Source organism: Embiotoca jacksoni, unplaced genomic scaffold (genome assembly GCF_022577435.1).
Source record: "Embiotoca jacksoni isolate LCO1_2020_lvr unplaced genomic scaffold, fEmbJac1.0.p SCAF_1, whole genome shotgun sequence".
Classification (NCBI taxonomy): Eukaryota; Metazoa; Chordata; class Actinopteri; family Embiotocidae; genus Embiotoca; species Embiotoca jacksoni.
In genome coordinates, this window is record NW_027185229.1 from 23,467,134 (window position 1) to 23,482,539 (window position 15,406).

At 42.3% G+C, this 15,406-nt stretch overlaps 1 protein-coding gene across 1 annotated transcript; it reads left to right on the top strand.

Annotated features, from left to right (window-relative positions):
• The first annotated feature begins 259 nt into the window (after positions 1 to 259).
• Positions 260 to 7,648, top strand: LOC138197545 (potassium voltage-gated channel subfamily A member 2). The gene is made up of 2 exons (XM_069148405.1): positions 260 to 957; positions 1,932 to 7,648. The coding sequence occupies exon 2, from the start codon at positions 2,069 to 2,071 to the stop codon at positions 3,563 to 3,565; it is 1,497 nt and encodes a 498-aa protein (XP_069004506.1). The 5' UTR covers positions 260 to 957; positions 1,932 to 2,068; the 3' UTR covers positions 3,566 to 7,648.
• The last annotated feature ends 7,758 nt before the right edge of the window (positions 7,649 to 15,406 follow it).

Here is a 15,406-nt window from a genome sequence, read left to right on the forward strand (position 1 = left end):
TGCATTATCTTCGAGCCCACTACGTAGGGCGACTCTTTCATGCATGTCGTTTCAAGTCAGTGTCTGAAGACGCTGCTCTGCTCACTATGTAGGCTTTGTAAGGAAACTCCTCTGAACTGCGTCTGTGCGCTAAACGTTGGGACTCCGCAGATCTGCAGTTCACACTCCGGAATCTTGTGGAGGGTGCTGATTTATATGGCGAGTGCATGCCTGAATAATTTTTTTTTTTTTTTTTTTTTTTTTTTTTTTAAGTAAATTGGCCGGGTGACGCATGAATAGATTATATTTTCTGAGCAGCAGGTTTATTCTCTCTGAAATGAAAAGAGGACTCATTATTGATGCATCCCGCAACGCTTCCAATTATTAAATCTTGGTAATAAGATTATATTTTTAAGCTCTCTCCCTCGTCCTCGCCTCGCCTTTATTCCCCCCCCCCCCTCCTCCTCCCACCCTGTGCAGATGTTGCCTCTCTGAGCACCTTATCAGGACTATTTACCTTTGAGGCTGTCTGCATCCAGCAGCCCCGTCGCACAGTCTCACTGGCGTGGAGGGGAACAGTGGAGGCAGATCATTCTGCTGATCCCAGCACCTTTAGTTATTAAAGGAAGCACCAGCACCTCCTTGATCGGTTCCCTCCTCCCTTTTTTCTTTTTTTTTTTTTGCCAATCGCCATCCCACGACATCCTACCCGGAGGAAAGGAGTCGGGGAGGGGAAGGCGAGGACACACCCGCACATATACTGTACCCGGTGTACACGGCAAGGATGCTGCAGACAACATGAGGTGAATATCAGCGACTGTCCCAAATTGGAAATTCATACTGTTTTTTTTTTTGTTTTTTTTAACACCTGCTCTAAAGACAGAAGACCTGATTGCCGCAGCTGGTTTTTCACCCTTCTGATATCACTGTCCAGCGGGAGCGTTAACTCGCATCCACATATGAAAAAGATGTCTGCAGGTATGTATGAAATTCAGATAATGCAGCCTTACCTACTGTATCATCTCGGTTCCGATTAGATATGATCCCAAATCGTGACATTTTCTAGTTCATGCTCTGAGCTCCACTGCAGTAGAAGACGCATAATGACCAGGAAACCTGCAGTTATGTATTGTGTGTTTTTTCACAAGAGTTGTTTTTTTTTTTTTGTATAGCATGTACTCCCACTTTGTGAAGAGATAATGCAGAGGAGAGATACGGTTTTTCTCTTGGAACCTTCTGTGGATAAATTATTTATAGCCGCTTTTGAATATTTCAGTAACAGGCACCATTTCAAGACTAAAATGCTCCATTAAAACTAAGCTGAAGTCAGTTTATGTGAGCTGATTGTGTATTTGTTTGGTTACAGCAGTGAATCTTAAAAGCGTCTCATACATTTTGTGTTTAGACTGCAGTGGTTTTCTATGATATTCTAGAAAGGATGCTGTCTGTATGGATTTGGTGTCTGCTGCATTGCCATATTCATGCACGGCTTCACGGAAAAAGGTATAGTCCCATTCATTTCAGCAGATCTTGTCCATTGCAGCAGATTGGTGTCCTAATTAATGAGCTTCGGTACGTTTTATTTGCCCGTTAGCCACTGAGTTTACCTGCATTGAAACGATTTATATGCAAGGCAGACTCCTTTTTTGCATATTCATTTTTCGAAGTCAGGGGCAGGAGTGTCAGCCTCAAGTTTCCATGAGCTGATTCATCTCAGTACCGACTGCTTTCTCACGACAGTGTAACTTTGCATCTTTCATATCAAATCTTATGACATATTTTAGAAGGCGGCTTCCTTCTTTCATCCTCTTCTATTTTGAGTTGTTTGATCTTCATCCTAAAAGACATTTTTGACATCTTTGAACTGCATAGAAAACGTATTGAGTGATGAATCGTGTCTCAGGTTTGCCTGACCTTGCTGTCTGTCTGTGCTTTATCTGTTCTACATGCAGTCAGATCCTAGGTGACATCCTGTGGCCGTCAGGTCTTTACAGTGTTGAGCCCCCTCCCTCTCCTGGCCCCCACCTGCAGTTCTCCAGGCTGCAGGACCCAGACTCACTGAAAAGTGCAGGCCTCCTCCCCCTGCAGAATGACTGTTGCCACAGGCGACCCCTCTGACGAGGCGGCTACACACCCGGGGCACCCGCAGGACTACGATCCAGAGGCCGACCATGAGTGTTGTGAGAGGGTGGTCATCAACATCTCAGGGCTGCGCTTTGAGACACAACTCAAAACCCTCTCCCAGTTCCCAGAGACTCTGCTGGGGGACCCCAAAAAGAGGATGCGTTACTTTGACCCACTACGGAATGAGTATTTTTTCGACAGGAACAGACTCAGCTTTGATGCCATATTGTATTATTATCAATCAGGAGGCCGGCTAAGAAGGCCAGTCAACGTCACCCTCGATATTTTCTCAGAGGAGATTCGCTTCTATGAGCTGGGCGACGAGGCCATCGAGATATTCAGAGAAGACGAGGGTTTCGTCAAGGAGGAGGAGCGGCCTCTTCCTGACAATGAGTTTCAAAGACAGGTGTGGCTACTGTTCGAATACCCAGAGAGCTCAGGTCCTGCTAGGATTATTGCCATAATCTCCGTCATGGTCATTCTCATATCTATAGTCAGCTTCTGCTTGGAGACACTCCCCATTTTCCGCAACGATGAGGATGACATGCACAAGGCTCACTCGGAGGTGTTTTATCCTGAGACCAACACCACAGTTATCAGCTACACAAACACCTACTTCACCGACCCCTTCTTTATCCTGGAGACTCTTTGCATTATATGGTTCTCCTTTGAGTTTCTAGTGCGCTTCTTCGCCTGCCCCAGCAAAGCAGGCTTTTTTGGTAATATAATGAACATTATTGATATTGTTGCCATCATCCCTTACTTCATCACTCTTGGCACAGAGCTGGCAGACAAGCCGGATGATGGTCAAGCGGGTCAGCAAGCCATGTCTTTAGCGATTCTCAGGGTCATCCGCTTAGTACGAGTCTTCAGAATTTTCAAGCTCTCCCGTCACTCCAAGGGGCTTCAGATTTTGGGTCAGACCCTGAAAGCCAGCATGAGAGAGCTCGGCCTCCTCATTTTCTTCCTCTTCATAGGGGTCATCCTGTTCTCCAGCGCCGTTTACTTCGCTGAAGCAGATGAGCCCGAGTCGCAGTTCGAAAGCATCCCAGACGCGTTTTGGTGGGCCGTGGTGTCCATGACGACAGTCGGCTACGGTGATATGGTCCCAACTACGATCGGTGGCAAGATTGTGGGCTCCCTCTGCGCCATTGCGGGTGTGCTGACCATTGCCTTGCCTGTGCCTGTCATTGTGTCCAACTTTAATTACTTCTACCACCGTGAGACTGAAGGTGAGGAGCAGGCGCAGTACCTGCAGGTCAACGTGGCCAAAGCTGACTCAGCCGAGGAGCTGAAGAAGAGCCGCAGCGGCTCCACCGTCAGTAAATCAGACTACATGGAGATCCAGGAGGCTGTGAACAACAGCAACGAGGACTTTCAGGAGGAGAACCTAAAGACGGCCAACTGCACGCTGGCCAACACAAACTATGTAAACATCACCAAAATGCTCACAGACGTGTAGTCATCTGGTATTTTCCTCCCCGTCAACATGGGAAACGTGGAGCTGAGCAACCGGATGGGACAGGTGTGCCCCCTTCTCACCTCTCGTGTGCTGGAAAAATCAAGGCAATAGAATTCAGAATGTTGATGATGATTGACTGAAAAATATTGCAAATACCGTTCACTCCTTCTGCGCTCATCCTGTCTTCACTCTTCACAACTTGCCCTTAAAACTCCTGATAAATGTCAGTGAAATTTAAAAATTTTGCATTTCTGCATGGAGTTGGCTTTGTCTCTGTGGCTGTTTTAAAAAGAAGAAGAAAAAAAAGAGAATTGCTAAAAAATGTCCTGCTCACAACAGTAGCCAACAGTAGTGCACAAAAAGAAGGAAACACCAGTGAGAAAAAAAAAAAGTAACACAACACGAACCCCGCTTTAGTCCCCTTGTCCCCTCATTTCCCAAAGCACACACTGCTCTGCCATGCGCTTTCTGAAGAGCCCTACTCGCGCGCTACATATGCTGCTTCCTGGAGCCAATGAAACTAAAACTGTCTTATGCTACATCATTTAGAGATAAAAAAAAAAAAATATTAAAAAAAGGATGTGTGAGCATAAAAAGCAAGCCCACTCCAGCGCTGACATGGCCTGTGGGTGACTTGTGACGAGGTTGGTGGTTAAGTACACCACGTTATACTTCAAGGATGAATGACAGCCATCAGCGCTAAGCTTGTGGTTTGACACCTTTTTTCCCAGTAGACATCAGTATCTGATGAATGACTGAGAATGGCCTTGAATTTTCACTGCTTTGGTCTTACATGTACTGTATGTATCGCAATGCAAGCTTCTCCCCCTCCCCTGCCTCTACTCACCCATACTGGTCTTATTGCAGAGCTTTGAGGACAACTTGAATGTTTCTTGTTTTTTTTTTTTTTTCCACAGTTTCACACATACGGTACTAATTCATATAGATAGGTAGGTTAACTGTGACTTAACTGATAGCCAGTAGGTAGGTAGGTGCTGTTAGTAGTTAACATAGTCAGTAGATTATTGCATGACATTTTTTATCTGAATGAGGATTTCCATTTGGGTTTTTTTTGACTGCCACTTGCTTCATCACACCACTGTATAGTTGTCTGAACACTGCCTTCTGTACAAATCCACACTTTAAAAAAAAACAAAAAAAAGGATGCTTGCTGGTAGCTGTTACAAAGAACCTAAAGCTGTATGTTAGAGGATTTCTTAAGAAATAATCATTAGGCCCAATCCTGCAATCGACAGGAAAGCGGTATCCTCGTCAATATTTACATTCCATGTCGAAGTCATTGCTGTTTAACTTTTGCCAGGCCGCTGTAAACTGAGCTGTGGTTTTGGGCGTGAAACTCGCACTCTCTCTAGTTTTGGACATTAATCCCAGTTGCAGATGTGATAAAGACTTTGCAGTGGTGTCATATTCACAGGTTTGTCACATGATCACGTCCTCATGATCAAAATAGCAACTTTTAAGGACTCGTGTATAGAAAAATGCTCCCCACCCCCCCCGAACTGACTCGGTTTACGCTTCTCTCCTAGTGTTGCATGACCATTTAAACATTCCTAGCATGCATTTAAGCTGAAAGAAGAAGCCTCTAAGACAAAAAGTATAATTATAACAATAGATATATTTATTTCTTATATATAAAACAATATATGTATACAGTCAGAAAAAATATACAGTACACATATACTAAACTTCATCAGAATTTAAAAAAAACAAAAAAACAAAAATAGCAATGTTAAAGAAAAAGCGAGAGCCTTTCCAAAATGTGCAGATCATTGCCATATTTTTATTTTTAATGATGATAATAATTGTTCGGAGCACTGTTTTTGTCCTATTTCAGAGCCTGTTCAGAGTTCCAAAGAAACACTTTCATTAGCCATTTCAAAAGCATTTTCTTTACCGGTTGAGTTTTCCAGAAAAACCTGACGCACGTCCTGAAAATTAAAACACTAGAAGTTTGCTTCACTTGATTTTAAAACTGCCGTCTGTGAAGTAGTCGTTGAAAGGCAGGGTGTTGTTTAAAAACTCTGTCATCCCTAACCAGAATCTTCTATCAGAAAGCTTTGAAATTGGTCAGAATTTAAATGGAGTCTGGCTGTCCTCTGAGAAGTCCCTGATGCCAGAAGCTCAATCTGTCTTTAAAAGTTGGCATCAAATGTAAATTATAGATTCTCAGAGTTTGTCCAGCTAAGAGTTTCCACCGTTCGCTCAACACTGCCAAGGTAACAGTCAAAAGCAGTAACATCAATATGGGAAGTGATAATTAGCAGCCGTGTAGCAGATATTGTCTAACCTAGGGGGTCCTCTGACTTCACTCCTGAGTCTCTTGCCTTTCTGCATCTTTTCACAGATGTCTTATATAACTAGAAAGGTGACGGAGTAGGAGAACGTGTGTAGCAAGAACTGTTGAGATGAATTCTGTCATGCCAGGATGTACGTCTTTATTCTTAGGGTTTCATTCTGCTCACTACAGTCTCAACCTGCAGTAGCAAAATGTGTTAACACCATCGCTGCCAATATGTGCTCAGGATGCCTTGTCTAACTGCCTGACATGAGGCTTCTGAGGTCGTCTCTCTGTCCGAATCCATGTCTGCTTTTGCGTATCTAGAAAAGATTTTTTTTAGAGTTTTAGTAAGTAAACTGGAGCCGTTCTTGTTTGTCGCTTTATCAAGAGTAACCTAACGGTGGAGCGAGATGTTAAAATGGTCAGTGAGTTGAGGTAGGACCAGATTAAATAGTTTAGCAATACTCCCATAATCTTTTGGTGGAGGGATCTGTGTGGAAAAAAAGTGAGTTTAGAAAAAGAACAAATCGTTATGGGTCTCCACGGTCAAACCAAGATCTTACTGATCATCGGTTGTTTTGGTTCGGGTGCGCACAGCTTGGAGTTGTGTGTGCGTATGTGTGTGCGCGTGTGTGTGTGAGAGAAAGAACCACTGAATGTCAGTATCTTAGCCTGGTTGTACAGCTGCATTTATGCAACACCCCTTTGCATATCTGTGTATGTTAACAAAAAGAACAAAAAAAAACACTCACAGTCTGACCAAAAATATTTGTCTATGCATGCAAATGCATCATATCTCATTGTGTTCATTCCATTTCTTTGGACAGAAATTAATGATAAATGTTAACATTTATCTGTTATGTTTGACATTGGGCACGTTACTGTACCTCAGCCAAAGGTCACTGTAGCAACTCATTTACCGGAGTTCACAACGTTTGTAGTTAAAGATCAACGATTAGTTCTGCTTAAAGCACAAATACGAGTAGAATCATCTTCATCTGTTCACCTGCGGATTTAATCTGCACAATGTTTTTATTCAGCAGAAACCAAGTCAATTAAAAAAAATGATGCTGTATCGCTTTATAGGGAGCACCACAGCCTCTAGGAATATCATCTCTCACCCGCTGAGGGACCCACCAGCAAATCCGCTCCATGAGAAGGGTGCCCAACGGTGAATACACTGAGAAATCTATGCAGAGAGCAATTATTAGCTGGTAGTTTGGGGGGGGGGCAAAAAAGAAGGTTTAAGGACAGATTCTTTTCTGTTCTTATTGGGCACCGATTCCATGTCGATCCATCGAGCTGACGGAGCATTTGAAAGAAACCTCAAAGCAAAAAGAGGAAGACTTTGCAATATTCTGCTGCAGTAAGTCAAACACTCAAAACGTTAGCTGAATGTGAATATGAGCTTTCAGGACTTTGGGTTTGTTTGAACTGTGATGTCAGCTCTTTGCAACAAGGCTCCTATAAAAAAAAACAACAACAACAACAAGATGATCAATATGCAATCTGTATGCATGTGTGTGTTTGAGAACGAACATTTTTTTTCTTTTTTTGTTTTCATTTGACCCCAGAGCCTGATAGTGTGGCATCCACTGAAACAATATGTACAGTTGTTCACCCCCTGCCCCCTCCTCCCCCCCCGCCGCCCCCTATCATAGAGGCCTGACAACATCCATCAACGTTGGTACAGTGGATAATGGATTTTCTTTCTATGAAATGAAATGTCAGAGAATAATGTAAATAATAACCGATGGATGATGGAGCAAAAACTCTGTACTATATACTGTATGTGAAGTCTGGATTTCAAACATAGTATTATCTGCACTTTACAAGAAAAAGGACAATCTATCGACAAGAAAAACATGTGAAAGTAAAAATGCATATAATCCTTCCAAATGATCATAACCCTGAAGAAGTAATATCAATAATGAAGCCAATAATAATTCAAATGAAATTGTGTTCAGCGTGTTTATTGTGTGTCCTTCCTGCGCTTTTTTGGTCCAACACTGTGTGATGTTTTTCTTTTTTCTCTTTTTTGTTGCATGCCGAGTGAAAGCAGCACAAGAAGAGGTGTTTTTCAAATGTTTATCCTGCTTCATGTCACAATGCTCGCAAGGTATTTAGTCTGCAAATGATTTGCGGGGCTAATTTTAGCTGAAGAACATCTGCACCGATACAAAATGCCGTGAATCGATCAAAGGCCTCTTTGTTGTTATTCTTAGGACAGCCGGCGTCTTTGTAGCCTCGGGCAGCGTAGAGGACATTTTCAAACACCTCCTGGTATCTTCAGCTTCTGCCTCCCTTTAAGTGCACGGTATATGCTCCCTGCAGTTAAAAAGAGAGAGCAGGGTGTTCTATTAATAGCCTTTTTGTTGGAGAAAGAGATACAGGGTGGTGGAGGAGGAGGAGGAGGAGAAGAAATTTGAGCAGAGGAGGAGACTGAGAGAAAGGTGGAAAGGAGATGGCACAGGAGGAAAGATTCTTGAAGAAATGCTTCACAGCCAACTTTCGGTGGCTCCTGACAAGAAACCATAACATATTCATGGCTGTTTGGAGTCTACATGCTTTTAGTTTGTTTGTAGCGCCATGAAATCTGCTGCTGAATTTGAGATGATCCAAGCAAATGTAATATGATCCTATCGAAACTCTACCTATGAGATGAGGGGTTACTCATGGGTTCTTATGGTATATTTTTGTTCGATTGAGCACCCTTTTCCTCACCTGACACATCTACACCTGAGAGCAGTTGTAAGACTTTAGCTGGCGCCTCGTCTTCTGCTATCTTTAGCCCGCTTGTGGTTTAACTACAGCACTGCATCGTGAGCACTTGGGGCCTCGGTGCTGTAGCTACAGCTCTGCTGTAGTCATTAGTCTTGCTTTGATCCAGCGATGCGGTGCAGCAGTCTGCAGCTCGCTTTGCTGAAACCAGGGCAAACAGGGCGAGGCAGATGGGATCGAGCATCCTAAACAAGGACGCAGGCAGCGGGAACACAGCCCTGCTGCAGGTGGCCACCACTGCCACTGTGTTGTTGTTGTTGTTGTTGTTGTTAGGGAGGTGTGTGTGCGTGTGTGCGTGTGTGCGTGCGTGCGTGTGTGTGTTGTTTGTCAGGGTTGGTAGCATGCCCACAGGAGCATGGTTGAGTAGTATGCAGGTATACAGGCTTGTAGTGTGCTTGTAATTAGGAAGGGAGCGCTGTGGGACTTGGAGCTAATCCAACAGGGCTGCCCTGGCATCGGACCACACCCCGTTAATAAAAGATGTTCAGCTTTAGGCTCATTTAACTCCCGCGCTGATGTCACAGACTCACCTGAAAAACACCCCAGGGAGGTTTGAAAAGGTTGAGTTGAGCCTCAGCAGTCACTTTTTTTTTTTTTTTTTTTTTTTTTTTTTTAAGGTGTTTGACTCGAAGTAAAAATTAAAAGTGATGAAGGGAGATGTTCAGGTTTACTTTGGAAGTGCAGAAGGATAATAAAGAAAACTTGATTACTGCCCTCTAGAGGTGACCAAGCACAAACTACACAATGTCAGTTTCTGTGCCACAAGTCAGCGTGTAAGAAAGCAGAAGTCAAGTTCTGAGGTAAAAGTGCTCAATTGTAGGCAGATATATGGCCCCTGATGTTTTATTATGATATCATGAGACTTATGTATAATTACGTAAGAACCACTGTACTGGAGTAACTAACTGTGAGGTTTCTGGTTGAACTACTTTATATTATAAACGGTTATTTAGTTTCGCCCAACAGTTCCCAACCTGAGGGTTAACCCCCTCTAAGGGGTCACAAGGTAAATCTGAGGGGTCAAAATAGGATGGAGGGAGGATAATATTTGGAGGAACTGATTTTTTTTTTTTTAGAAAAAAGGTTGTAAACCACTTAGAAAAGATTTGTATAGTATGTTTTCATACACAGTTTTTTATTCCACTATAATTGGAATCTGTAGTTTTCATATACCAAATGTAGTGGAATAAAAAGTACATTTCACTGTTAAATGTGCAGTGCAAATACTCATTTAAAGTACACGTACCTCAATATTGTACTTCAGTACAGTACCTGAGTAAATGCTGTGAATGCATGTCATCAGGATGTCCTGTGCATAAATACTTTCGGTGGTCATTGCCTGATCGGTAATTCAGTCATCTGGTGGTAAGATGAGTCACAGTTGTGCCTTTTTTTCCAGACATGTGCGGACATATGTTCAGCCCTGCTCCTTCCACAGTCATATAGAGAGAATCAATACAGTCACACACACACACACACACACACACACACACACACACACACACACACACACACACTCCTCCACCCCCTCTGGGGTGGACAAATGGGCTGGATAAATGTCAGCCAACCATGAATCCCATCTCGCGGGGAAGGGTGAACCTGTCAGAGCTCGCAGCACGATCGATGGACAGATGCCGCGGAGCTCCTTAACGTACACAAAGCCAGGAGACGCCGAGTCACGTGGAAGAGCAGACCAGTGAGGGAAGTGGAGAAATCCTCTTTTACATAATGACAAGTCTGAATAAACAAAGAGACGGAGAGGTCACGGCGATTATCAGGCCGCGGGACTCGATAAGCTCCAGTACCAGGTGTTGATGATTTGTCGCGAACAGCACACGACAGCCTTCTGACCCGAGGGAGCCGTAAACACGGTGAGCCGTCCACGTGGCAGAAGTGGGTTTGGCACTCCCGTGTTGTCTGAGGCGACGACATATGGAGTACAAACGAGGCAAGTTCATGTTTAGGAGCCCCGGGCTGTTTGTGCCTTCGAGGTTAGAGGGCTAGTCTGGAGAGTGGCGAGATTTATGAATGGAAAGGACAGCAAGACAAGTGGAACAGCTAAATGCCCAATGGGCTGAATGAGTGGGAGATTTTTTTTTTTTTTTTTTTTTTTTAATGGAGAGCTGGGTGCTGTAAAAAAGTCTTATTCCACTAATAAACCACCTTTTATGAAGAGATGTAACTAATAGCTTTTTAATGGTTACCTATAGGAGCAGTGTGTGTGTGTGTGTGTAGGATTTAGTGACATCTAGTGGTGAGGTTGCAGATTACAACCACGTTGAGACAACTCGCCTCATTTTACTTTTCCAAGTGTGTGTAGCAGAATCACAAAAACTGCAAAACACGTGAAAAACATAACAGGCCTTCTTTAGATCCAGTGTTTGATTTGTCCCTTCTGGGCTGTTGTAGAAACACGGCCGTGCAACACGATGTGAACCCGCTCCTCTAGATATACTGGGCTCTTTCTAAGCTCACGAAAACACAACGATTCTTAGTTGATTTTAAAGTAATGACAACTTAATTAAGAGTAATGTATTTCTGACAATGGATCCTCCTAAATCCTTCATAACTAGTATGGATATCTTTTTTTATATATATATAAGTCAACACTGAGGATGATGTTTGGGCTGGCGGGTTGTAAAAACAGAAATCTCATGTGTTTATCCTCCTCCTAAAGACACTCGATTTTTTTTTTTTTTTTTTTTTTTTTTTTCCTCTTGATCAATCTGTTAATAACTTTTTAAGACGAGTTTGACATTTTTAGGAAATATGTTTATTCACGTCCCTCCAGAGAGTTAGATTAGAATAATGTACAACTTTACACATTGGTGCTGTACAAGTTTAAACAAACCCAGTTAGATCAAGATATGCGTTGTGAAAAGTTTGGACGGAGCAAGCTGTATCTTCTTGCTGTCACTGTTTTTGCAAAGCTAAGCTAATCAACTCCATATCTACCCGGCAGACGTTTGAATATTTCTGCACCCATGCGGATAACATGACTAACACCAGAACTGATAGCTTTTTAAAAAGTTTAAAACCCTCAAATAATTATGAATGGATTCAAAACATTCGTTTACACTTAACATTGACATTAAGAGGATAAACAAAATCCAGAATTTTTCACAACCAGACAACCAATAAGTTGCTCGTATTGATGGCAAATTACTGATCGGTAAATGCCTTATTTACCAATAAATAAAAGCCACTAGTTACAGTTAATACAAATGTTTTATTAACTGTGCCATAACAGCAAGTGTTATTTTAATTTAAATGAATTTGATCTGGCATATTATCTATTTTATTAACCATTGAGGTACCAGGATAGTCACAATGACTTTGATTTTGAAGTGGGCCGTGGCCCTGAATACAGCACCTGAAAACGATATAAAAAAAAACCACACAGTCGACATAAAACATTCAAAGACAGACACAATTTTGTGAATGTTTATGAAATCAGTGCCGCAAAAGCAGCTTAATGCATTAAAGAAAACGCTTTGTGGTCATCATCTCTATCTAAAATGGCCGATATTGATGGTTACATGCAGCTGCAGGTTAAATTGGCAATGAAACCCTGAACTTGCTGTTGCCCGAACGTTTGTTAAAACAGTTCACCATCCAGTTAGTAAAAAATCGTGGATCATTTCATTTCTCCTGATATCTCAACCACGAGAGAAAAACAGGCATCCCTGCTGCTGGCTGCATTCACATCTTGTAGAGACCATTTCCAACATGCCAAGCACGGAAAGAGGCTTTAAATATCTTGTGTGAGTTAATATTTTATCAACATCTTAGTCCCAAGGCCTCTTCCCCCTTTCACATCCCACTTTCAGCTCTGAGATTGTGCACAGAGCAGGAACGGGCACTGTAATGCCTACACTGCACTACATTTAGTTTCAACCTATACCAGCTTTTTCTGTTTCCCTCCAGCTTCTCACAGCTCATGTATGCTGTTTTTTGTTTTGTTTTTCTTGGATAAAAAGGCCTTTTTGTGCTCACGCTTTGGTAAAAACACATTTAACAATTGTAAATCCCCCCCTATAGAAAATGTTATCGAGGCAGATGTGGAAAATTGTTTTTATCAGAATGATTATAGAACAGAGAGGAGAACATTAAATCTTGATGAAACTAGGACATTCAAATGTGCCAAATAAGCAGTCCAATTTAGAGCGACAAACAGAAAATTAGCTGAGCAGCAGCAGGAAGGCAGCTCAGTGTGTGGTTGAACGTGTCCCACTGCATTCGGTGAGCTTATTCATTATGTATGCAGTGATCTCTTGATGAAGAGGCGGCCTCTTGCCTAGAACACAGCGCCATCATCCACACAGGGATGACGGCGCTGGTGCTCCTTTGCCAAAATACACCACGAAGACAGAAGGCCACATGTGAAAGTGTTTACATTATGCGCGTGTTTGTTTCTCATATACTTTGGGTTTTAAAAGAAAAACTGCAGCAGTAGCCCTAAAAATGTTCTGTACGTCACAATTTCGGTTTAATTTTCAGGGTTTTTGACCATCAGTTGCTTATAATAACACTGAGCTTTGCAAAACTGATGAACGCAGTGCCATTCAAACGCCGACTTCCTGGTTAACCTTTAACCTGTTGTATTTACTGTACTTGTTTGCTTATGAAGCATTATCACAAAACTTTGGCCGTACTCACTTCGAGATATGCCTCCCAAAAAGAACCACAGTTTAGATTATAGCTCTATGACCAACTCATGACTCACTTCTTGCTGTGTTATTGGTAATAATAATGTCATCATAACCAGTACAAAGATGGACAAAACAGCAAAATGTACAAACTGCAAAAAAAAAAACAAATTGTAACAAAAACAACCCTAAATTATCCTTAAAAAGAGAATATATTTTTGCCACCTGAGGCAGAAGAACAAGCTGTACTATGAAAACGGCACACAGCAAGAGTGACCCAAAAGTGAGTTAACTTAAGGGCTGTAAAACCAAAAAAAAAAAAAAAATAAGCTGGAAGATAGTCATTATTTGTCATTACAGGTGACTGTTGTTGCAGTATTGGGAAAAAAAAATAGAAATGAGGGCAGTTTGAACTTCAATGCAGGTAAGTATTTTCTGTTGTGTTTGAACCTGAATGTCTGTATTAACATGTGAAGAGCTGGTGCTGCCTGCCTGCTGACATAATGGGGTTCCTAGGTGGAGCGTCCATGTCAGGTGCAAGAAGCGAGGAGGTTTTAGCAGCTTGCCTTCATTAATTATTCACGTTTGATCAAAGACAGTGATCCAGTCGAAACCACGCCGAGGTAAACAAAGTCTTAATACAGAGGAAGGAATTATGTTTTACCACGAACGGTGTGTCATTCACCCGCCTCGTCCCACAAAGGTGAAACATCACTTCAAACTAAAGGTCGCGTGTTGCTCTGTCACACACGAGCGCAGCGAGGATACCTCCGCTCGTCAACAAACTACCACGAGACGATGTGTTTTGTTGTTCCACGCGTACCGCTGCGCCGCCACGTCCGCGACTTGTTGCTTCTCCGTTCTCTCGAAAGCCGCAAACCCGTGTGGCCACGCTGCGGCAACAATGGCCGACACTGGATGAGAGGACACCCGGTGTTGAGAGTCGAATGCCTGTCTTGTCTGTCTGTCTGTCCCCGGCAACATGGCTGCAACCAGGGCTTTTCAGCACCTCCGTGGACGCACACGCCGAGGTATCCAGTTCCTCAACATACCAACACATGGAGGCTGAACAAAGCAACCAGAGACCTCATGAGGATTAGGCACAAAGGGTTTGGGTGCAGAAATATTTTATAAGCCAACAAGCACTGGTGTTCCAGGAGGAGTATTAGCGGCAGGGAATTGCGTGATGGGTACAGTGTGGTTGTTTTGTTTTTTTTCAGAGCTTCACTCTGGTGACGAGGCCTCTCTTAGCCACTGAGACGAACCTACATCATCTTTGAATGTTATTAAGGAAAGAATGATTTATTGGTTGCCTGTAGTATGCTTGTATTTCGTTGTGTATTGTCACAAATATGATCGGGTACTCGCGGTAACAACAGTCCTTCTTTGAGACCGTTTGCACATTTTTACAGATTGGTTCATTCTTCGTTTAAAGAACACCTTGAAATGAACTTCAGGTGTCTTTAAAAAAAAATAATGCAGCTGCGCATAAGAGTGCACCAAAGAATGATCTCTTAGCAGAGTAAACTAGGAGTTTCAGTTCAACCCTAACAATAGCCAATGTCATATTAAGCAAATGCAGAGCTAGGGAACTTATTTTTTTCCTATCATATTTTGTATCGAGCTGAGAAACATCAGTGCCTTTTGTCATTATTGTCCTTATTAAATGTGTGGGACAATAGGACCTTATGAACATGGGAATAACTCCACCGTACCTCAGTCCAACCTATTTAAAGATAACCGCTAATATTCTCTCGCCGATTTTGACATGATGTTTAACAGATATATTGGTTAGAAAGGTCACCATTTAGCTTGTTAGTATGCCTGCTAGTACGAGCTATTATCTATCAGCACGAACCACGAAGTACAGCTGAAGCTGATGGGGAAAGTCATTCATTTTGCTGCTATTTAGTCACAAACAACAGTGTTGGACATAAAAAAAATAATAAAAAAAAAATAGGCTGCAGTTTGTCATGTTTAAAACATTTTATGCAAATTTTGTACCAAGTTTTGAGCAATTTCACTTGATAAATTAAAGAAAACTTTGACCTGCTGATGGCAAAAAACGTCTTGGTCATCTTTTGAAAATCTGTTGACATTTTTTTAAAGTCG

Excerpts from the sequence above, each read along its gene's own strand:
- LOC138197545 (XM_069148405.1), top strand. The coding sequence starts at position 2,069 with ATGACTGTTGCCACAGGCGACCCCTCTGACGAGGCGGCTACACACCCG.